At 40.4% G+C, this 25,660-nt stretch overlaps 1 protein-coding gene across 1 annotated transcript in view; it reads right to left on the bottom strand.

Annotated features, from left to right (window-relative positions):
- Positions 1 to 2,506: 2,506 nt before the first annotated feature.
- Slc7a11 (solute carrier family 7 member 11) overlaps positions 2,507 to 25,660 on the bottom strand; it is a 72,678-nt gene continuing 49,524 nt past the window's right edge. Inside the window, exons 7-12 of the mRNA XM_057757150.1 lie at positions 21,264 to 21,387; positions 19,349 to 19,452; positions 18,487 to 18,583; positions 16,481 to 16,630; positions 14,895 to 15,072; positions 2,507 to 9,618 (exon numbers count right to left, since the gene is read on the bottom strand). Coding sequence (XP_057613133.1) covers positions 9,554 to 9,618; positions 14,895 to 15,072; positions 16,481 to 16,630; positions 18,487 to 18,583; positions 19,349 to 19,452; positions 21,264 to 21,387 — 718 coding nt within the window. The 3' untranslated portion in view covers positions 2,507 to 9,553. The remainder of the gene's footprint in view (positions 9,619 to 14,894; positions 15,073 to 16,480; positions 16,631 to 18,486; positions 18,584 to 19,348; positions 19,453 to 21,263; positions 21,388 to 25,660) is intronic.

Here is a 25,660-nt window from a genome sequence, read left to right as displayed (position 1 = left end):
GTATGCCTTCTTCCCTACAGTTACTCCTTACATTCATGTCTCTTATCAAGGCTGAGAGTGGCCTGTATCCACTCTAATGAAAAGTGTTTATCAGCTCTTAAGAGTTTTCCTCGGGAATCCTAATATCTTTTCATGTGGATATCTTTGCTTCTTCTTTTCCTATCTATATTCTTCTTATTTCCACCTCTTGTCTAATTGTTCTCCATAAGACTTCAGGCACTTTAGTGAACAGGAGAGGCAAGTGAGCATCTTTGTCTTCTTCCTAGCCTTAGTGGAAATGCCACTTCACATGATGCTGGTTATAGGCTTATTACACACAACTTTCGCTGTACTGAAATACACTCTCTATCTGTAGTATCTCCATGAAATCAAGTATGTTAATTTTTAAGTATTACATTATTGATTTGTGTATGTTGAACCATCTTTGACTGATTAGGTTTTATTTTTATATATTAATTAAACTCAACTGAGTTTTTTTTTTTTTAATTTTGCAGTTTTTCAAGACAGGGTTTCTCTGTAGCTTTAAGCTGTCCTGAAACAAGCTCTTGTAGACCAGACTGCCATCGAATTCACAGAGATCAACCTGTCTCTGCCTCCTGAGTGCTGGGATTAAAGGCATGCACCACCACCACCCAGCTCCACCCATTTCTTAAACTGTGGTTGCAATTCCATATAAGGTCATATACCAGATGTTATGATTATGGGAAAATCTGGCCAGAGTAAAAGTTTTCTGAATGCATTACAACCAAGAAAAGATTCAAAATCAAACGTGCAATGAACCCATTCAATTGTGATTTGGGCAGTATCCCCATTCTGCCTCACACAGCTTTCCTACAGCCTTGGTTATGAACACACAGCACACACACCTCACACTGGGCATTGTCATGCCACGTAACAACCAGCTCGTCCTCTGTGAAACAACTCAGCTCAGAACTGTGATTGCTCTGTGCTATGAAATGCAGTGCCTTTACTATATATACAAGACTTTGCTTTGGGAGAAATATAATGGCCTAATTATAGAAGTTTAAATTTGTATTGTGTTAAAATGTTTGGCTTTTAAAATTGTAAACTTAAAATTTTATTTTTAAAAAACTCAGTGATAACTGCTTGGGATTAAGCTAGAATTTCCAATGTGTTCATAAACTCATTTATATCATGTAGTTGTATGTATTTATGTAAAATGGCATTTTCAGCACTGGTGCTTATAAAGTCAAACTATCAGTCAACTCTGAGAACATTTAAAAATCCTTTATGTTCTGCAATATCAAATATTTAGGGAAGATTAAATTCTTTATGAAAACATAAACAAGCTTGTCTACCTTATTAGTATGCAAGTTTGCTTTCACATTTAATAAGTAGTAAAATCATACATGTGCCTAATTGTTTTTGAATTTTATTATTAACAGTAAATATTTACTTAATATACATATTTCATTCACCTTTATACTTAGAATTATGTAAGACTTCATTGCAAGAAATGTAGCTTCGAGTAGAAAAAGATGAAGCCCTACTTTAGTCCATGAAAGACAAAGTAGACAAATCCAGCCAGAGAAAAAGTATCCAGTCCAACAATTACAGTAGTAAACAGTGAGTTCTAAAGAGAAACATCCAGGATGATGACAATCAGAAACTGAGTCCTGAACCTACTTTGTTAGGATTTCTGAATGAAATCATTTTTTTTAACTCACTCTGTATGAAAAATAATATGGGTGCTAGGAAATAGCATATAGTTTCTGTAAGAGTTTGCATTCATTAAGAAACAATATTGATATCTGCTCTTCATTGAACCTCTGAGAAGATATTTAATATGGTTCCAGAGATTGTAGGAGGTGGAGTAAGAACAAATTCTGGAAAGTCCTAAACACTATGGAAAGCCCAAACCACTATGAAAAACTCGATACACTGTGGAAAAAAATCTATACACTATGAAAGCTCTATACACTATAGAAAGTCCTACACATTCTAGAAAGCCCTACACATTGTGAAAAATCCTGTAGACATGAAAAACCCTATGGACTATGGGTAAAACTATGTATTATGGTAAACCCTATACACTATAGAAAGCTCTATGGAAAAATATACATTAAAGAAAACCCTATACACTATGGGAAAACCTACACACTTGGATAGCCCAAAATATACATGAAGGAGTTTAGAGTTCATCCAGAAACAAGTAAGAAATTGTTTTGAAAATGTGTCCTTATTTCAGTTTCACACAGAATGTTCTAGTGAAACACATGATTCTGAATTAGAAGGAAATGAGAGACAATACTCTTGTCAAAGGTAACAAATGAAAAGACTTTGTCCTACATGTGAACATCAGACATTAGGTCAGAGAAAAGGCCAGACAGACATGGACCATGAAGATGTTGCAGAGATAGAATCTTTCACTGTTATTTTATATGCAGGGAATTAATGTCAAGATATGGTTCAATACTTGCACATAATCAGTGGGACAAATTCAATCACAAAAAAAAAAACAGAAACTTCGGTTTAAAGTGGTATTTATTATTGAAAAGAAAGCAAAACATAATGTTTAATGTGTAAACTATCAAATAGCTATTAAAATGTCCATTTAAAGTATTTTCAAGTAAAAATATGTACAAGACAGACATACAAAGATAAAAGCAGCTAGAAGCACAAGTGGGCATCTCCACAAATACAACTGAAATAAAATTCAATAATGCGAATTGGAGTGACGTCATATTGCACCAAAATGCATTCCATGTGAAAAGATGAACAAGAAGCATTTCCATCAGAAGGCACACTTATTTCGCTGTGCTTTCCCACTTATACAACTATCCCACAAAGAGCATCTAGCAAATTTCACTACTGCAGAACTCTCCCTAGAGGGAAATCATTTAGCTGTAGAAGAACCCACTTTACTTCACATACCACATGTTGTTACAACACCAGCGCCAGGGAATTCAAAGACACAACACGATCCACAAACAAGTTTCTCTGCACTGCTTACAGTTCATTATTAAGTGTTTCTGTAGCAAAGCCATCTTCCCCTTTAAGCAAGTATTCACCACTCAACGTCAGACATTGTGTGTAGTCTGTGCAAACTATGGCCATCACCTTGGCCAAGGTTCATCGTCACAATGCCAGGGTAAAGAACTCTGCCAGAGACGAGGAGTGCAGAGAGCACAGGGTATCACTCTGGCTCGGCAGCGTGTTTCTAATCCTGTACTGAGATCTCCAGAACAAAGCTGCTTGGCTCCTTCCATGTGGACAGTGCTCCAAGGTCATGAGGATCACAGTCTAGATCCAACCTTGGTCTCAGCATGTTTGTAAGTGAAAGCTGGAGCACAAATCAGATGACAGTTGTCACTCAGCTCAAGGGATTCCACCAGAACTACTTAATGAGTTCGCAGAAGAATGCAAGAAAGTTAAATACGTTTATCCACAGTGCCTGATATGCTAATATGAACAAACCAACACGCAGAATTTTTCTACTCCTTGACAAAAGAAAAACTTAGTATGTCAAGTATCTCGATAAAATTTACAAACCCATATTTTAGCAAAGTAAATCCAGATATACTAAAATAAAGATGCATGTAGGTGACTAAATTGACGGAATTGTGAATTAATGGCTACAACTTCCCCTTCCCAGTGCATGACTACCATGTATGTCCCAGCACAATAAGAACTACTCACTATGAAGCTCAGGGTTATAGTCTTATCTGAGAGGGAAGACAATTACGTTCTCCAAGAACCCCACACAAGGGGCCAGTTGTAGTGCGTTCTCTGGAATGTGCTTAGTATAAAACCACAGGCCACTATCTCAGCATTCAGTAATGGCATACTTTTTCATCCTGTTGGCACAGGTAGAAAACATGCCTGATGTTTATGCTTGCAAAATTCCTACATGTTGAAAAACACTACTAACCTTCATTACTATGGTGCTGAAACCCATTGACAGAAACAGAAACTCAGGGCCCGTGTCTGCCTTCAAAGTGTACAGGCTTTTGAAATGAAGTGCATGCTGCTATTGCCACTAATCCCAGGACATTCCTAAGGGTAAAACTCTCTGGACATGGGTCATATCAAGAAGAACCTAGTTAAAAATGTCTTTGCAGATTTTACAGCAGCAGCGATGAAATTCTCAGAGAAAAGGGCTGGCTAGCAATTCTCTAAGATGGTCAGGTGACTCACAATCATAAGGGAATTCAGGTGGTTTTTCAAATAATCACTGTCATATATCTACATAGATATAGGAAAATACAGGTTTAATGATACAGGACTTTTTTGTTTTCAGAGTAATAAAAAGTGATATTGACAAGTACCTGAAATAATCAGAATGCAAAGTAATTCAATGTAAGTGATCTCTCCTGCTATCAACTTTCATTTTTTGCAAATAAAGTGGTTGGCTGTGTTTTTATTCTCCACAGTACTTTTCTACTTTAAGATAATATTTGATTATATTGCTTAGTAAGTAGAATAATAGAGAAATTCTAGGAAAAGATTAATTTGTAAATTCTTTGTAACAAGACCCTTCAATGCAGGGACCCATACTGTCTCGTCATAAGGTATGGCTATAGTTCTGAGTCTGTGGTTCCTAAGGGTCATTAGCAAGAATGTGTAAAATCTGCCTTCACAATGCACCAGACCACGCACAACCCACTTAGAGCTGTGACACCCAAAGACCTAACTCATTTTCTCACAAGATGCTATGAAAGTACCCAACAACAAGTTCTCAAAATACAGTTATTGCTCCAAAAGAGGTAACTGTGCACTAGTCTTCTCGTTCTCGCCCTGGCCTTGAACACTGACGTCAGTGGTTTCCTCAAGAGGTAACAGGAAGGTAGCAAGCAGGTCGTCTAAGCAATGATTACTGCAGTTCAAAACTCAATAGTGTGCATGCTAAAGTGGACGAGTGTGTTTGCTTTTGAATTACTGCAGCCATCCCTGCGACTCTCAGATGTTTAATGAGTCTCCGTTTCTTTGAAAGTATCATCTATAAACCTGTTTGGGCAGTGATTGATACTATAAAAGTACTTTTGATCCAAACAGGCTGAAATACACACGTGTAGCAGGTAGCTGTTTGGAGGCTGAAACCACCTTCTGCATTTAAAGCCAAGTGGAAAAAAAGGAAGAGTAGTGGGTAACCCCAAGAAAATGAATAAAAGTGGAAGATTTCCCCCCACTGAGAAAATCTTGGGACCTGAGTTTTTCTATAGTTATCATCTTAAAGGCATAGTGTCAAAAACTGAAACGGAAACCCAGGGAACTGCTACTATGTAAATTAGGCAGAAATGGTTTTAAAAACAGAAGAAAAGAAAAAATAACACTAACAGTATTGTCATGAGTTGGTAAGAAGGACAATGTCTCAGGCTATAATAAAATGGTGAACTATATGGCCATAAGTCATGCTTTTGCACCAATATGTGACATAAAAACAGACAAAGAATTTATATTTGGATACCTAGTGATTTTAAAATTCAATAACATAAAAGATTACATATAAAAACGGGCTGTTAAATCATCTGTTTTAGAGAACAGTACTAGCAATCAGTGGCCTACCTTGCCGTCATACTTTTAGCTATGAAATATATTGAAATAGACTTTGGAAATACTATTTATGGGAAAATTTAGCTAAACTATATGTGCAGGCAATAACTATTTTACCCACATGTAATGTAAACAGAAGCTATGCAAATGACTCATTATTTCTCTAATTTATATCCTCTGTGAGCTTCTTGCCATTACACCATGCCATGACTTAATGCCTGCCTTGATGGATTAGGGACATAAAACATCATCCTGCACTCTATGAGCACTGACACACAGAACGTTTTGAAGCAAAAGATATTCAAATCAACTAAGGTTCTTGAGTTATGTTCACTGGAATCTCAAATCTATTTCTTTCCAAAGTAAGAGATGGAGCTACAAATAAAGGTTCATTCATCGCCTTTCTGTTACTCACAACCTAAGACAATTGAAACCATTGCTTCTGAATCACATAGATCTTATGAGAAAGCCACCAATAATAGTTTTTATGTATACATTTCAATTAATATAGCATTTTAAAGTATTTTAAAATATGTTTACAAGTATTCTATGATTACTTTTAATGGAAAAATAATAGAAACTATTTTTATCATATTTACAAAAATGTAGTTATCATAGTATATATTGTATATGTAATTTTCTTGGTCTTTAAAAAATTGCATGTGTTTATTTTATTTTATTCATATATACATGAGTGTTTTGTCTGCGTGTATGTGCGTGCACCGTGTGCATGCCTTGTGCACACAGATGTCAGAAGAGGTTATTGGACCCCCTGGAACTGTAGTCACCCATGGTTGTGAGCTACCATGTGGGTTGATGGGAATTGAACTCAGGTCCTCTGCAGGAGCAGTCAGTGTTCTCAGAAGCTGAGCCATCCCTCCAGCCCCAATTCTGGGTCTTTTTTTTTTTTTTTTTTTTTAATAACACAATTTTCCTAAAGTAGAGATAGGAACCCTGGAAGGAGCTTGGGTGCAGAGGAGACACCAAAGCCACACCAAGGTACCCATTTGCAGACAACAGACATGCTTTGTTGTAGGACAGTGAAATTGCCACCTTCTGTTATCCTGACCCTGGGTTGTCTTTGCACACCTCACTTATAAGATATCCACATACGCCAGAGATGCTCGCTTTCTTTGCATCCCATTCACCTGTAAATTGAGATGAAACAGGGAGTTTGCCAAGGGCTGATACCAGCTTATGAGGACTCCTGCTATGTAATTGTCTTCATGAAAACCATCTGTTGCTGTTCACAGGGCAATTAAGGAAACAAGCAAATGCATAAATGGAACTGGACCCAGCCATGTTTGCTAGGACAACTGTTCAATCTTCTGAAGAAGGAGAAGTGCTAGTCCTGCTGCCAGCTAAGCAAACCCACCATTTATAAGAGCCACTTGGATTCAAAGGGGGAGAATCCAGTGCGTTAAAAGAAGAGACAAAAATAGCACTGTTAGAATGCCAATCAGTGGAAAACTTATAATTCTGTGAGAAAAAGAAAATTGCATTTAGGTTTTGGAAATCTTTAAAAAGTGCATGTTCAAGGCTTTGTGTACTAAACAAAAAAAATCTGAAAATAGAGTAATTATATGTATTTCTTAAACTGTTTAGGTTTCACTAGCTTTGTGATATAGTAATCAAATCATATTTTATGTAAACATTCAAATATGTACACCAACACAAACATTAACACACGTAATCACATGTGTATATACACACATTAATCTAAAATAAGATAAAAGAATTTACTTTGTATAAAAACACACAAGTGTGCAGCAGTATTTCTAAATAAAAAGATTTGCTTTACAAGCTCTCGCTAGAACAATTAGGGACATGAATTCCATGACTAAAGAAATGCTGTGCTCTCTTGGGATATAACTTCAAAGTAAGTTGAAACGCAACTCCGTGGATTGTATTTTAAAGAAATACTGGTTGGGTTTTTTTTTCTGTGCTTGGTTGAAATAGTATTACAATGCCATTATAAATCTAACACTACCAAAAAGTCTTTGAAAAGAGAGGACGGGTGATAAGGTGTGCTCTGATCAACTTGCACAAGGAAAGATACATAGATAGCACAATGAGACCAAGCAGCCAGGGAGCACAAGAGCCTCAGAAAGAACCAAGACCTGTAGGACTCTCTCCATGGCTTCACTCATTTCGTAGGTAAGAAGACACCACCACATTAAATCTGTGGATCTAGCTTAAAAATAGCAATATAAAAATATGCACCCCCCCAGTGGCATCTGCTAGAAATAGGTGTATTTTGGTAACACTATTTTAATTCTAGAGACCAGACATATGGTTAGTATGTCCATGTTAGTAAAAACAGAAGGAATTGTTACTGACTCACTTAGGAAAATAAACACTTAGTTTGGTCTTTTTTTTAAAAAAAAAAAAGTCAACTTTTGATATACATAAAATGTCATTGAGGCTTTAAAAAACTGAACTGGTGAATCGTTCTGGATTAAAATCATGATTTGTACTTTGGGCAATTAACTATGAATGCAATGATTTTATTACAATAACCTTTTAAACGTCTCATTTTTAAGTGGTCAGAATGTAAGAGATGAAACTTACTGTGGCTTTGCTGAGCATTTAATCTTTGGATGTTAGAAATAAGGGTTTTAAAAATCTCACTATTACCTTCATCCCATTTGAAAATTGACCAATGTTCTCTAACTCTGACCTAGCACTACCGAGCTGAATACACATACCGAAGACTCTTCTTCCAATAGGTTTGCCTGCAGCTACCTCTTTTGCAAGTTGAATCATAACTAAAGTGAAGAAATGATCGAAAAAGCCTAGATTTAGAAGTAAAAACTTTTTAAAAGCTAGGTTGAAAGTTGTACTATGCAGTGGCATTTCTTCCATAGTTTTTATGTAAGTCTGTGTTTTTCCTAATTGATCCAGATAGTTGTGTCCAGAGACATATCTCAACAGAACTGTAAAGGAAATGTAGACACTGTCAAAAGTCATCACCATGTAAAATTAGCCACAAAGGAAAAGGAAAAGTGATTAGAATTACCAACACTAAGTATAACTGTGGTTATAGAGATAAAGCCCGACAATTAGAGTTTCATGGGCAATTTCTCCCATGTTGATGTTGCACTGTAGTGATTAAAATTTAGTTTTATTCATCAAGGAGTAAAGAACCAAAGAGGTGGTTCATCAATGGATGTCAGAGCAAAAAGTATACATTTTCCAGAATTCAGGGACCAGGATGAAAACAAAGTGACATTCCAAACACCAAACCTCCTCACAATAAGTGAGATCATATTTCACCTAACACAGTCTCCATGATCTTTATTCAAACATAAATCCTAGGATTGCCTCATAAATATCAGCCCCAAGCAATGCTTCCTTAATGTGTTCAAGAAAAGTAAGGCATTGGATGTAGCTCAATGGTAGAGTGCTTGCTTGGCTTTTGCAAAGCCCTGAGTTTGATCTCAAGCTACACACACACACACACACACATTACTCTACTCTCCCCATCTTTTGTTCTGATGCTCTGAGTACAAGCCATCGAAAGATAAGTAACAATCATGCTGGTCACTAAAGGAAAACAATCCAAGGTCTATGTAAAATAAAGTTACTTCTGGACCCTTTGCCACAATAATGACATTTTTCTCCAGTAAGACAGAAAACACTTTTCACAGTATAGATGTCCCAGTAGTAAAGCTATGTTTACAGACCTCCCTTACATACAGAAAACACTTTGGTCTTCTATATGAAGGTTCTCAGTCAGGATAAGGAATGTTGCAGAGAATGATACCCCAGTTGTCAGTGCCCTTTGTCTTTCTTACCTCGATGGGTAAGCACCAGGCTCAAGAGCTGAGCTTGCCTCACTATACGACTTGCATCTTTGCTTTCTACAAATACATTGAGTTACCAGTAAACTGTTCAGAGATTACTCTGAATACACTAGATGATATGGATAGAAATAATCGCTTCCTTTAGTCCGTCACCAAAGTCGTGTCTTCTTGAAATAAAGATCCACTTTGTATCTCGGTCCCGGGCAGATGGCCAAGATTTTGATGCATTAAGTTCATAATTCTTTAGAGTCTTCTGGTACAACTTCTAGTATTATCTGCAATGTTCTGGTTATTCTGTCTATAAAGAGATAAGAAGGGATTAAAATACATGAAAATCACAACGGCATAAAAATAGCAAAATGTGAATTATTTGGGGATGGAGACTGAGATGCACAACCACCTTCTTTGTAGTGCACTTTTGAGAATTATTTACTTCATTATAAACCTATCATGCTCAATTAATTTACTTGTCACTTCTACAACTTCCCATGATGCCTCCTCAGTAAGAATATATTAATATTTTGCATTCAAATGGGAACATTTATTTATGAACCAGGAGGCTGAAAATATTTTGAGACAATGGAACCAAGATATAAATAAATGTTTACAAATATGCTCCTTGTTCAGCTCAAGATGGGTTTGTTATTTTCTCACATAGGGGATGACAACCAATTTCTCAGACAGTCAGGAGAATATTATTTCCAGTGTCTAATGTGTAGTATTGTTGAGCAAATTACCATATTTATCAAGGCCTCGGCTGTCTCATAAATAGAGGCAGAAACTTGGACTAATCTGGATCATTACGGTCTGGTCCTTAGACCAGTTACATTCAGCATCATCCACAGCTCCGAATTTGCTTCAAATTCAACCTTTAGTCTCTTAATTTAGAAGCTGAGGGTTTAACACAGCAAGAGGCAACTGTAACACATTAAAATAGAAGAACCCCTGAGCTGTATCACTTCTAATGATGCTTCCTAGCCACGGCCGTAGAGTGCAGAGCTCTGTTCCAGGGACATTCTTGCTTGTTCATTGTCACTAATACCCATAGAACATCTTCAGAAGTCTCTTAATCCTAGGGAACCCCAAGTTCTGTCCCCTTAAAGGTGAAGAATCAAATCATCTCTCCTCCAGGTATGCTTTCTCTTTTCTGATGAGTCATTCTAATAGGTCCTTGCAAACAATATTTAACTACATTAAAAGAGTTATTTTCATCTTTGGCTCTCTGATCCTTGTAGCTTCGATGCTAACTGTCCCCCAGAGATGCCTGCATTTGAACACTTGGTCACCATCTTTTTGTACTGCTTAGGAAAGCTCTGGAAGGTTTAATGGGTGCAGCTTGACTGCGGAATGTGAGCTAACCATGGCTGGCATGGAGACTATAGCCCAGCCTCACTTCCTATGGAGTCTCTATGCGGTTTTGGCTCCCTCACTGCAAATGGTATAATCAGCCACTCATCAGACCCCTGCAGTCACGCCTTTTCCTGCCACGATGGGCTGTAGTCACTCAAACTATGAGCCAGAACAATCTCTCCTCCTGTAAGATTCCTCTTCCCAGGTATGTTGTCACAGTACAAAGAAACGTAACAAATATAATCATATTCCCTGAGGGAATTTCCTGGGCACATTATTTTTTTTTTAATTCTGTATTTATTGTAAGGGGTCTTATGTATACAATTGTCAAGTAAATTAAACCTTTTATAACTTTTAAATAAATTGTATTTTGGAACTCTGCCATGAGAGCAGCAATCAAACAAGCATTGTAAAGAAAAGAAATGCAAATAAAGAAACAATAACTCAAGCCCATGTTTAAAAGGTACCCTGTGCAGTTCCCTAAGCTAAACCCTATGTTCTTGTCTTCTCGCTTAGCCCCAGTCCTCCACATCTGACATCAAAATTTGTACTACTGTCCTCCCATAATGTGGCATCCCAACTGTTGTCTTCTTAGGTCTCTTGCTGGTATGGGAACTTTACAGACACTCCACATACACAGAAGCCTCTGGGATGCACATGTTTGCATGTGTCCTTTTTTTTTTTTTTTTTTTTTTTTTTGGTTTTTTTTCAAGACAGAGTTTCTCTGTAGCTTTGGAAGCTGTTCTGGAACTAGCTCTTGTAGATCAGGCTGGCCTCAAACTCACAGAGATCCACCTGCCTCTGCCTCCCGAGTGCTGGGATTAAAGGCGTGTGCCATCACAGCCTGGCTGCATGTGTCCTTCTGAAAACACAGTTTGGATTCTCCTTTCAGCAGAGCAAGACAGAGACCCAAACTGTATGGTTCTGCCTACCCAACCCTGTTGACATCTCCCCTGGAATTTTCTAAACTCTCCCCTTGGGGTTCCATTAGTGGCATAACTTGTATTCGGCAAATGGATCGGCATTGGCCTTAGGCACTCATTGGCTTCCCAACTTTTCCTTGTAGGCTGTCTTACAACAGTGCGACTGGCACAGGTGCTCAGTGGAGGCGAGGAAGCTTCTAGAAATGCTGCAGAACACATGGCTTTGGCGTGCCATATATTCTATTTACATTCGCAATAAGATTAGTGGCCAGACAATGATCCATCAATAACGGTGAGCCAATGACTGACAGTTGGAGGTTTCCATAATTGAAACCTGCGGGACTTTACAGGAATGCAGTGTTTTCAGTTTTGTTTTTCATGTTCCCTGGCTATTCTTTAAGGAATCTGGAACAGCTGACTTTGCAAAATCTCACTCACCCCATCACACCTGGTATCCACAGGGGAGCAACAGCCAGGACTGAGTGAACTTGGGAAACAGGGCAAAGTCGCTCTAACCCCAGAAGTTATATTAAAAATAATAATATGTTCTCTTAAAGTACTTTCGTATGCATGATATTTATTTAGTGGAACATCTTCTGAGCTCCTAAGAATATAGGCAAACTTAATGGATTAAATAATCTTTGGGAAAAGGCTGCAAATGCATTAGCCAGCTTTCAGTGGCCCATCCCAGATGAAGCTATCTTGATACACTTTGGGCAACGTATGTGTCCAGGCTCTCAACTTTCTAGCTTGCGTTCTAGAAAGATGGATTATAGGCATTCTGCTCAAGTCACCCAGAATGGGTTTTTGTTTGTTTATTTTTACAATCAAAGATTAAGTTTAAATACAGCTGCTTCCCTATCTCCACCTGAGCAAGGGGGCCGGCTGCTGGCCCTCCCACTCCTCTCAGTTGAGCTAAGGTTGGACAGGTAAATATCGAGCCAGCCTGTGTTTCCAGGGTCTGTTACCTCTGTGCCTCTGTACACATCAGGATGGAACCTGCCCCCTTTTCCTCCCCTGGGAACTTTGCCTGTCTGTAGATAAATAAATCATATAAACAACCAAGTAGAAGAATGAACTGCCCTCTTAGAGACGTGGAAAAAGCTGTCGGCATATCTGACTACCCCCTTAAGAGAGTGCTCTCTTCCATCTCTGGAAACACTATAACAAAAAGTGGTTCAATACTGGCATCCTGTGGCCAGAGGTATTCATCAGAGCTCTAGAAATCTCACATCCTTGGGCTAAGAGACTTGGAGCACCCCCTGGCTGTCTGTACCAACCAGCATTACACCAGTTTCTGAATGGTGTCTAGATACAACTTCTAGAAACAGCCCGGGCGAGGGGCATTTTGCTAGACCATCACTGTCACATTTTCCCAGGGTTGATCCATTCATACATACTGAGATTTAAAAAAAAAAATCAAACAGCATAACATAAAAACTGGACAATTTACCAAGCAAATATGCTATTAAACTCCTGAACAAACTGTTGGAAGCAAGGATCTCCTGCCTCCAAACTCACATGGAGTTTCCTCTCTAACAGAAAGTACGTCTTTGGGGGAAGGGCCCAGTACTGCTTGCTGTAGGCTCTTTCTTCATCTCTGTGTGTTTTGTTTTGGCCAAAGGCTACAAAAATACTTCCTACTGCAGCAATAAATACTATGAATTTTCTTTATTTTACTACAAGAATACTGCCTAAGAGGAAAATCAAACAGAGTTACAGAGGACTGTTGTTTTCCCTAGTCCCTTTCACGGCATCTATAAAGATAAATTGTTGTGATGATCACAGTATAAAGCAAAGCGGCTGGGTCCCTGGTAAGATGGCAGAGCATCCCCGAGAACCAAACCACCGTCGTGGGTCTCGGTCACCACAGTTCTTTTCACAAAAGGCTAACACTAAATTCAGCCGCCTTGAATATGTTCAAAACATCATTAGAGGCAGAAAAATAGCAAAACCTCCAAAATTACATGAGCACAGAAGGGCAACAAAAAAAGATCATGTATGAAAATTCCTGATCTGAACTGACTGAGCGGCTTCAAGTGAGCCTGTGGTAGTGAGACGAGAGACCAGTTAGAACTGGCTACACAGGGAAGGACAGAAATCCTTCTGGAGGGGATAAAATATTTTTTTCACTCCAGGCTCCTCCCAAAGGCTGTTGGCTCTTTCTTCTAGGCCTTGGGCAAGACATAAAGCCCTAGTCTCAGGGATGACTCCCAACTCAGCCCTAAATGGTAGCAAGAAGCCAAGCGACACTAACCCCAATATTTTTTTTTTAATTTGGTTTTTATGACAGGGTTTCTCTGTAGCTTTGGATCCTGTCCTGGAACTAGCTCTTGTAGATCAGGCTGGCCTCGAACTCACAGAGATCCACCTGCCTCTGTCTCCTGAGTGCTGGGATTAAAAGTATGCACCACCGTCTGGCTAATCCTAAATATTTTAACAAAATTTCTCCTCCCTTCAGAAGACCTATAGTCAGTGTGTCCAACAGAGAAAACCCTAACTAAATATGGGTTTGTTTGGAAGAATTAGGTGAGGGAGAACTGAATTTCAAAGGCATTTTTAACCCTAATCCCTCGTTCTGTGCAGTTCTCTGCATCCTGGCTACAGCTTCGCCTCATCGGGTCCTCCCTGGTCCCTAAAAGCAATAGCCATCACCATCAGAGTGACATGAATCCTCTGGTGACATAACTCAGCATCTGTGTAGTAGGGACAATGGCTTCTACTCCTTTAAATGGTTGTCAGAACTGAAAGCGGTCACACGTGTGCAAGCACATAGAAAACATAAAAGAAATCCAAGTTCTCATCCTCCCCATGGTTTGGGCTGTCACCAGAGCCTTCTGCAGCACCCTTTCCTAACAAGGTGGTGCTGTAGCCTTGCTGCTTAAGACATTTGCAGGCTTCCACCTCACTCACCAAGAAATCTCACGTCATTGGTCAATTTAATGCTGATAGTCACTTGGCTTTGTTCCACCCAGGAGAACAAGCATTATGTCCCTAAGGGATTCCAACGAGCAGTGAGGCCATTTGCAGCACCGGAAAAGACTCTGCCTAAAGAAGCTATTCTCTAAAATGCCAGTGGCTACAAACCACCCAAATGAAATGCCCAACCGGATGCAACGGGGCTGCACTCTAAAAGCCTTTTGCTTCCTCTCTTCTCACAACCGCAATTAAAATGCAGTAATTTAACAACAATGATACCACACGTCGTTTTAAAGTTTAAGAGATGCATATTGGATGTATGTACCTTTATGGGTTATCTATAACAGTTTATTGCCAGGTCCAAGAGGCTTAAAAGTCTTACCTGATAATTGTCTGAACCATTTGGGTTTCTTATCCCACACAATGAAGAGATAATATGCAGGGACTCCGGTCAGTGTGATGAGGAAGCCAATCCCGGTGCTAAATGGGTCCGAGTAAAGGGAGAGAATGACCATGAAGAGGCAGGTGAAGGAGAACAAGGCTGGGATGAACAGAGGCACCTGGAACATGGCCAAAAGAAAACAGCATCACTCAAGTTCAAGAGATCAGGGGTGGAGGGTACCAGTCATGTGACCAGGCCATAGGCCTCCACCTATGTAAGCAGCAAAATCTCTCGAAGCAGCACAGAGCCTGTATTAGGTGCAGTTTCTTAACTTTAACTCATTTTTAGGATATCTGAACCAAGTCTAGGGCTAGTAGATGCTCTCTTAGGGCTAGTAGATGTTCTCTTTAAATTTTTTCACTTGCAAAGGATCATTAGGATTTATGTTTTTCATCTGAAAAGATTGCCTACTTGGTAATCGTGATTAGAACCCACTTTCACAGGGAGTCAAGAGTGCCGGTGGCTTTGCTACGTGTTAACACCTGTCAGTGAACATTGATTTCCTGTTGAGAGTCACACTCCGACCCGATGGGAATAAAGGGGGCCGACTCCTAGTCAACAGCTAATAAAGATGCTGCAGGCATGCGGCCGCGAATACTATCGGAAACAAACCCTGATGACATGACTGCAATGTTATCAGTGCTATTGTCTTAAAAGCAAATAAATCATGAGATGGCATGGACCCGTGGACAGCAGAGACTGAGGAGACAACAAGCCAGCTCTCCAGCCCTCCCAAAGGGAAATGCTGGGCACAGTAAATGGCCATCCCACCTAGTGGCAAGCTCTTCCTATTTCATGTTTCTTTAGAGCCGTCGTTCTCAACCTTCTTAATGCTGTGGCTCTTTAAGACATTTCCTCAGGCTGTGGTGACCCCCCCAACATAAGATTATCTATAATTTTGCTAGCAGTATGAATCATAATGTAAATATTTGTGTTTTCCAATGTTTTTAGGAGACCCATGTGAAAGGGTCATTCAACCTCCTAGTTCCCCAGGTTGAGAGCCATTGCTTTATCATGTTAATGTTATAATATAATATAATATAATATAATATAATATAATATAATATAATATAAAGACTATAATGTTAACAAGTTAAAACTCTTCCTAACCCTTAAAGCTGTTCCTCTTTCCAAGTTATAATTAATAAAGTACTCTTTCTTTCCTAGCCCAGCTGTGTCAACAATTGGGCATGAAGACAAATGAGGGAATTTCACCCTCTGAAACACACCAGATCATGCATGAAAACCCAACACAAAAAGTATCTTTTAACACTATCTATTCTCAACAGGTAAAATCTGCGATGAATTCACTATATCTTACTTAAAATATATATATTTTATATAAATATATATATATATATATATATATGCTTTCCCTAAGTAAAACATATTAGAAAGCACTCCCTGCGAGAGTTAAATCTTTTCCACTGCAGGGCCCTGTCCTCCCAACCTCCCCATCATCAAGTTATGACAAAAGAGGCCTAGGAGAGAGATTTATGCAAACCCATCAAGCTTGTCCAGGCTACCTTGAAAGGACGATGCATATCTGGGCGTTTGTATCGAAGATAAATCAACCCGGCAACTACCAGTCCCATAAAAAGCCACCTGGCAAAGCTGAGGAAATTCAGAAGACTGTAGAGGTCTCCGGAGAAGAGCATTATCATCGTCAGAGGATGCTGGCGGGGGAGGAGAGAGACAAGGTTAACGCAGTGAACTGAGAGGGGGCAGGCAATACCAAACAATAACACTGTCTCATTTCACATGTGTCTTTCCAATGGCTTATTTCATAACAAGAAACCATCATCCTGACCAAAGCCTAGATTCCACACACCTCTTTTCCATATTCTCTTCTTAGGTTAAAACAAAGCCTCCCTTGGGAGATGAGGTCATCACCCCAGTTTCAGCTGGAATTGTATGCGAATTTGCTGTCTTGTTACTTTGTGCATTCCTTTTCTCACTGGAGAGGAGACAATGTGTTTTCTGTTGCTGTTCTGTGTTGTGTGCACGTGCGTCCATCGACATGTGTATAAATGCAGGGGTGTTTATAAATGCGTGTGGAGGCCAGGGGACAAACTTAGCTGCTGTTCTCAGTCTGTCAATTCTTCAGGTCACTTCTACCTTGTCTCTCATTGGCCTAGAACTGGTTAGGTAGGCTAGGCTGGCAGGTCAGTGAGCTCCAGGGATCTCCTTATCTCTGCCTCCCCAGCACTGGGATTATGAACTCAAGCCACGATACCAGCACTTTATAAATATGGTTCTGAGGTACTAAACTTTCAAGTCCTTCTGCTTCCAAGACTAACAGTGTACCAGGGTCACCCTACCCCAGACAATGTGTTCCAAAAAAAAGAAAAAGCATTCAATCACTCAAAATCAATGGGGATTCAATTATTAGTAAGCGCCAATCATAAATATTAATTAAATGCGGCTCCAGTAGAAACCTCAAAGGCTACTCTGAGGTGATTTCTGAGATGCTCCTGGAGCCCACACACAGGAAGCCACCAGGACGAGGTGAATCTTTTGGCTCCTGAATGTACACAGAGACCTCTTCTTGCTCCAGGTCCACTCTCCTCGCGTGCTAACTGCATGTGACCCTCAAGAATAGGAAAGAATAGAACCTACAGAACAGCAAGAAGCAGATCAGGCCTCTGCCGCTGAGAAAGCCAAGGACGACATGAATGATGGCAGAGGCTCCAAATGAAAGCCCTCTTCATGGAATAATAATACTTCCTGTTCCCCACAAGGGATGTTAGCTTCTAGAATCCTCACAGAGTGTGTGCGTACTTTAAAAAGAAATTTCAAGGATGCGTTCTGAAACAAATTAAATGCACGGAGAAGAAAAAATGTTCAGTGCTTCCTAGGGCACTCTCAATAGCACATTTCAGTTGAGGGGAAAATGATACTAAAATAAAAATGACTAGGACATGGCCAATGGGTATTTGAGGGCTCCCACACCTTTTACAGTCTTTTGTACCCCACTCTTCACAAATATTGTTCCTGGCATAGAGAACTCCACAGCTTCAGTTTACATGTGGGCTTTTCCTTTCTTCTCTGTAAGGTTGGCTCTCGCAGGTCTTAGTTACAACTGGAGAACCATTTCACTGCTTAGTGTTTTATCTACACTTTGGATGGGGTTGGGTGGGTGTCATTATGATGGGGGCCAGGAGGAGAGACAACGGGTAATGTTTGCACAGCCTGCTTTCCAGCTGAACTCGGAGTCAGTAGTCGAAACTCTGTCCTTGTGGTTTTTCCTTTTCTCTCCTTTGAGGTTCTCTGCCAAGCAAAGAAACCACAGCCCTTACTTCCCATTATACCTTACAAATGTTCTCAAAGGTAAAACAGAAACAGGGTGGGGCATACCCAGGGCATTCCATACACACCAGAAACACGGAGTCAAAGGAAGTCTGTTCTGACTCTGCCTTTTGCTAAACCTTTTGTGAGGGTATATGTATATAAGTATATATATATATATATATATATATATATATATATATATATATTTGTTAATCTACATATACTTGTTAATGTGCATTACCAAAACAATAACAGCTGGCAGAGGAGTGTGCTTGTGGACATGAATCATGGAAAGGATTTCCGGAAGGTGCCCTTCTCGAGACGCAACGTAAAATAACCTGGTGGGAGAAAAACGTGGGTGGAGTTCACTATGGAATCAATCATTCGAATGGGAAAAATTCTGAAATCCCCAAAGCAACATGTGTGCATCTTTCTCACACTCAGCATGTTACCGTTTCTTAGATGGTCATTTTAGCTGTGCTTCACAGACAAAGGGCAGACTTCATCGTATGTCTCATGTCAAGACTTATGGTATCTGGGACATATCTTATTATGCTTTGAGGGAAAGCAAAAGCAACGTCTCACTGACTGGAGCTTTACCTACACACGAAGAGCTTGTAGCAAAGTCAACTCTATATTGCTAGTGTCAATCCAATCTAGCACACAAACATTAAACACACATGTACATACACGTAGTGTCCATATGACTTAAATTGTAACATAAGGAAACGAGATTTTCGTGCACAAAGCAAAAGGGTTATAGATGGTGGGGTGGTTATTTCTGCTTTCTACTTTACTCTTTTTCGTGGCACCTTCAGGAAAACAAAAGACTTTATCGCCAGAAATAAAAGCTGTTATTAGACCCTGTAGACAGACTCTTAAAAAATGCTGCATGGCCGGCTCAGAGCGGGCTATGTGTAGACACGCAGCGCCCTCTACTGGAGAGAATCAAACATGCTGCACTAGAATCTACTACAAACTTGCATATCCCTTTAAAAACAACAGGGTCGGAGGCACTATTGCTTTTCTGTTTAAAAGTTATCCTTATCACATCCAATCTCTAAAACAGAAATGTGTTTCTGAAAATACATGAACCCGCTCACCTGGAGACAGCGAACACGCCACCGTTCATGGAGCCGAAGCAGGAGAGGGCAACAAAGATCGGGACTGCTAATGAGAAATTTCCCAGCAGCCGCTCAGAGAAGGTCTGGGGAAAGAGAGAACGAAGCAAATTAATGTTTTCCCAGAAAGTGGAATAAAATGAAACAATTTAGGCCAAACTTGCTCTTTGACTTTCTATTAGCCTGGTGCTATGTGAATGTTTTATAACCCTTCTTTTTGGTAAGGGTCAAACGGACTCCTCAGACAATCACCGGAAGCGGGTACCATGGCATTGCTTGTCTCAGACCTGTGAGCAAAGGTCTCAACAGTCACCTTCTCTCTCCCTTCAAAGCGATGATCCATTTACTGAATCTTTATCAACCATGATACATTCATCTCTGCCCCTGATCAGAAGAAGAGGCTCAACTCGGAAATTCTGCTTTTAGAAACAGAAATGGTTCGGTACACTACCTGCTCTTTAACCCAGAAAGCCACCTTTGTATGATGGGGTACAGACATGCATTCACAAGAGTTACAGCTAGACGATAGGACAAGACAACAGACAAGATGATCGTTTATATCCTACTACGAATGGGCCAGTCTACACTGTTCCTTCCCCCAGGACAGTCATACCAGCTGAACCAGTTCATGGAGTTAACCCTCCCCCACCCCAGGAAACTGCCATTTTCTTCCAGGGTTCCCTGTAAAAAGCTAGAACACGATTCCAGGCCTGACAAGTGTCAGGAAACAGAGAAGGTAGACACAGTTCTGAGATTTCCTCCATGTGCAGCCCTGCACGTTTCTGTGAAGGATAAACTTATTTTTAATGTAGGATTTTTTTTTTCACTGTACTTGATGCAGCTGGAGCGATGCAATTAACAGATCCCATTTTGGTCTCCAAAATTTAGTGCTACCCTTTACCTAGAAAGGTGAGGCAACTGACCAGACACCTGGAAACTTTATACACGTCACTGCCTGATAGCACGCCCAGCAGTGGACAAAGCCCTTTTCATACAGTGAGCTCAAACGCTGGTTCAGTCAAACCGAGATGTTTATCCCTTTATCCCGTGTGTGGCGTTGATAGGAAGCAATACTGTTTTAAAAGGAATTGGCATTCATGGACGGGATGGTCACTTGACATTTTTGAGTGTTTCACCCTTCCTGTTTTTGATTTAATGCGTGAATTCTTTCTTACAAGCTGAAACGTTTGAGCAAAAATAAAAGTCTGCGTTGCAGAGAAACAGTCGTATAGCGTGGTCTTTGGAAACAAGTGTGATCCCGGTGTCAATTAAACTTAGGGAAATGCTTTAGATTTGTATGCTTGTATTTTTTAGGGAGTTACAATGCACACTGGCATCTTCAAGTATTACAGCAACATCTCTTTAACATTTAATTGCCTAGTTGTTCTCAAATTTATGAACACCCCAATGCTACTGTTCCAAGGTTATGCCGGAAATAAATAGACTTGGTCCTCCTCAAAGTTCTGGAATGATCCTTCGGAGAGGGGATTCAAGTCAACATTTGTAAAGTTTATAACCAGAAACCAGCAGAGTGGGTTGTACTTTTGCAAATCAAAACCTCCATTTATTTACATTCAGTAACTGTCCACCTGTCCTTAGAGCCATGCTAGGAAAGTAATTCCTCCTTCTAAGAAAGCCTTGCAGGCATTTTCAGCAGCTATATGTGGAAATGTTTTCTAGGAGATTAATAAAAACAAAGTGAGTCTATGGAAGAGCTTAGCTGTATCATATGATATATTGGTAAGTAAGGTGTGCTCAAAATTTTTAAAATATTAGCATTCAGGCTGGGAAAAGATTACTGTCTTCTAAAACCCATTCTCCTGGAGGGGAATCACTATAAAGGTCCATCAGCTCGTTAGCCTAAAGCCAAACTGGCATGATTTTAGTGTGGACTTACCACCGCCACAGCATTGGATAGCAGCAACTCCTCAGCGCTGATGGTTGTAAAATAGGCCACGTTCGTTAGCACATAGCCAACTGTGATGATGGCCATGGAAATGCAGATTGCCAGGGGGATGTTTCTGAAATACACAAAGACATCACTTATGAGTCATTATGCGTTCTCTGCTACCAAAGAATAGAGAAGACTAATTTCCAGTAAAGGATGTCACAGTTTGGCAATGACTGAAGGCTCTGTGGGCACATGGAAGGATATTTTATCAGAACAAAGTATCTTTGCAGTTTAATGAGATTTATGGAGGCAGGTATTTTGTATAACTCGTCTATTATTTCATCCTCAAATACAAAGGTCAGTCTCTTTCCTTATTTCATGAATGTTATTGCCATGCTTCTACTAACCTCACAGTCACATGGAAGGCTTGTTAAAGTGCAGGCCACTGAGCCCATCCCTGTGTTTCTGATTCAATGGGATCAGCATCCCTCCTGCTTTCCTAAGCGCCCCTGATGCTGCTCACTGGTGACTACATACCTTTCTGTTATTAATCCACTGTACTGACAGCTTTTTCAGGGGAGTCCTCCAAAGCATCTTTCCTATTCAGTGTTTTCCCCTTGGGCAGCTTGTGGTGCAAACCAGCAAAGACTTTGCAAGCAGGGGAGTGGGCTGCATCTATCTTCGTAAAACGAAGGCAATAAGAATCTTGTATGGAAGAGAAGTGTTCACAATAACGACTCTGCATGGCCCTGCTGTGAGTTCAAAGGACTCTCAAGATCAGGAGCTTCTAATAAAGCAGCCGTGCAGATAATCCCACGAAATTAGAGGAGACACGCTGTGAAGTACGGACGACCGGACAGTAATGACAATGTGTGGCCTCAAGAAGTACCCGGCACAAATGCAATATTATGTCTTCATTTAATGCGGTGGGAAAGCCAGGAAGCCACTGACCCTCATAATTTGATTCCATGTTACCGATACACATTACTTGCTTAACATAATCGCCTCTTCAGACCCTTTCCAGTTGAAGCAACTTAAACCTTCAACTTCCTGCACAAAAGCTGGTCATTTTTTTCTCTCTCTAGCATTCGGCTATCAGCCCTCATACAGGCTTCCCCCTGCTGGGTGGCATTAATGAAGACCTCAATATAATTTCTTCCCGGATGAAAATGCAGTTCAGAGCCAGGAGGGGAAAGGCATAGCCGGCCTCACTGGCCAAGCTAGATGTGTTTAACACCCTGAGTCCCGGCTCATTATACTGAACAGCAATATTCCCTGTTGAGCACAGGCAACGCGAGCTAGGTCCAGCAGCTGCCATTCATTATCCTGCTTGCAGCCTGACACCCGCCCTGATCCCCAAAGCCTTCAGCCTTGACCTCTAAATCCTGGCATCCAAACATGAAAGGAGCAGATGTTCTCCCTTCCCCGGTGTGAAAAGGGTCCCATGGAATTTCCCGTGAGCACCGTGGCAGACCTTGCTAGCTGTAATTGATAGATGCTAAATTTAAGTCAAAAGGAAAATAAAACAAATATCACCGGGCCAATGAAAGACAAGAGAGTGAAGCAATTAAAGACGAATTCTGTTTCTCCGAAAGACTAGATGGCATTGCAAAGGGGTAACAGGAAGAGATGAGGTATAAATCCCCCTTCTCAGGGTTCTTTCAACTGGTATATAGCTTCCCACCTGGAAACTACATGCTTTGGGTAAAGGAAGATGAAGATATGGAGAAAAGGAGAAACAGACCCTCCATGCCTTCCAAACACATGATTGATTAAGGTAGTATATCAAGGTTCTAGTCATAAAAACCGAGGTGGCATTGCTCAATGCAGTGGGGTGACTAACTCGCAAAAGATAGGGAACTTGGTTACACCATATAATGCTGAAAACAACAGTAATAAACACGTCTGACACTTGGGACTATGGTGCTCTTAGCCAAGAACTGAGTTCTCTAGCCCTGTATCTGGAAACCAGAACCTGCTTGGTCCCTTCTTGGTATGTCTCTCAGTGAGGCTTTCCATACCCATCTTATGAGAGGGCAGGCTTAGCTAACCCAGGCTTCTAGGTTAGCATCTCTTCTTTCTCAGTTTCCCACTAAGGAACCTAGCAACAGCAGTTCTGGTCATTGGGCTGATACCAGCCCCGGCATCTATGAAGCTTCTGCATATCTGCCTCGTTTTATCCTTGGAAATTCCTGTAAGCTGGAAACATCCGTACTTTTTTTCTTTATAAAGAAATGGAATCTTTGAACTTTAAAAAAACTGTCCAAGGACACCCAGCTGGTGAGTGGAATTCAGGATTTGGCTGTGCACACGGCCTAACTTGAAATCAGGGCATTTTAACCCTGAGTGTGTACTCTCTCACACAAGTGTGGCTCCCTCAACTCTATTGATGTTCATGGAAATAAAACTGTAGAATATTGAGTTGGGGAAGTCCCATCAAGATTACATTTCTCACAAGTTCCAGTAAAAGGAGGAGGAGCATTCAGAGATTGTCATGTTTCTGTAGACCACAGACTGTAGGGTCAGGAGTGTTCTCAGACATCTTACCATTTTATGGAACAGATTATTATTATTATTATATTATTATTATTATTATTTAAAATAAAAGATAGATGAATCTCCCCAGACATGTTTGTATACAAAAGAAAGAAGAGTCAACATGTTTGTCAAATAAGTTGTAATGCTGTTCTCACATGTGCTGTGGAACCAAATATGCTAGGTAGCTATTGGCAGGGGCAACCAACCCTAAAGTAAGGGTCCAAAGAGCAAGAGGGTAGGCTGTGGTATACAATAAACCATGATTCGCTCTAATTAGACCTAATGAAACCATGGGAATTAGAGACATTGTGGCTACAGAGCCACTAGCATTACTGAGCATCCTCAGGTTCCATTCCACTTGGAAGGAAGAGAAGGAAGTGGGGCAGATTTTGTGGTTGTTTCATCATAAACAGCATCAGTTCACAAAAGTGACCAGCTGGTCTGATCAAGGCTGAGCACCATGTGGTTAAGTCCTGGTTACAAGGATCAAAGCTTATGAACTGATAAAAGCCAGATCGATCTTTCAGATGCTTTAGATGCAGAGGGCAGATAATCACAGGGGCCCAAGAGGAAGACCAGTAGCACAAGAAATGAAAAAAATTAGAGGAAGGAGCAGAGAGGCCATGGGTATTTCAAAGCCTCTAAATTGCTGAGAGGTGGACGCCCATCCCAAATGGCAACAAAATCATTAGCTTCGTATTGAATGCAAATGGCACACACCTGTAAACCCTCCGCCTTCTCGAGTGTTTGAGCATGTTCGTGATGATGAACAAAACCCAAAGTTAGTGAGAAGAGCTCCCTCATCCCCAAGAGCCTTCAATGACTGCATGTGCTTTTTCTGATTAACGGGCAATGAGTGTGTGTATGATATTTGTATTAGCTGAAAACTGTCTTCAAAACTGTCATAGGTAGTCCTGCCACTTCTTCACTTAAATTGGCATTTCTAGCCGTTCTGGCACACTCAAAATGAGTTTTGATCCTTTGAAACTATTAAACTGGAAGTTGCCTGTTCGGGAGTTCCTTTTCCATTTCTCTTTGTTATGGGTGATGGCTCCTTTTCAAAAAGTGATAGATGGATATTTGTCTTTGAAGAATCTGCATAGACCCCACAAAGATACTTGATACTGAAGTAGATGTACTGCATTTCAGACCATTGTGGAATGATACAGAAAATAAATACATAAAACATAATCATATGTTTACGTAGTAGGTAGCTCCCATATTCTTTTAAGCAGAAAAGCCAAGGCTGGCAGAGGTTCATGATGTGGATCAAGGTCAGAGAAGCAGCGAGTGGAGAGCAGCTGGAACTCAAACCTAGCCCTCCCAGTGCTTCCGAGTCCCACAGTGTCTGTTGCAATGGCATCTTGACTGTATAGTGCTGACTTTTTATCTCAAGTTCAAGATCCACAGGGTCCTGGTGTGCCAACAGAAGCACGCTATGGTTTAAGCAAGCATCCCATTAACAGGCCAATTGTTTCTTTACACATCTTATGCCATGCATATGTGACTATGAACCCAATAGTCAATGAAAGTGGAGAGTCTGTTAAGCATGTTATTAGTAAATACCAGAGATACGGTTTCTAGAATTCCAGTTGGGCCACAAGGAGCTACTGCTGTAAACTCAGCTGGATGCCATGATCCTTCAAGGATACATCAAAGTGGAAGGGAGTCGTGTTACTCAGGTGGCCAGAGTAATGCCTTAATTATTTGAATTTAGGATAGCCCAAGCTTGTTTCATAACCTGAACAAAATCTCCCAAGACTGTTGCAACCCAAGTCTGTTAATCTCCCTAGGACCATGAGGACCTAGAGCTCACTCATCCCTGTGTTATCTCCTGGGTCACCATGATAACCTAGAAGTCACCC

Source organism: Chionomys nivalis, chromosome 24, assembly GCF_950005125.1.
Source record: "Chionomys nivalis chromosome 24, mChiNiv1.1, whole genome shotgun sequence".
Taxonomy (NCBI): Eukaryota; Metazoa; Chordata; class Mammalia; order Rodentia; family Cricetidae; genus Chionomys; species Chionomys nivalis.
The sequence above is the reverse complement of the archived record's forward strand: the minus strand, read 5'-3'. Positions and strand labels throughout refer to the sequence as shown.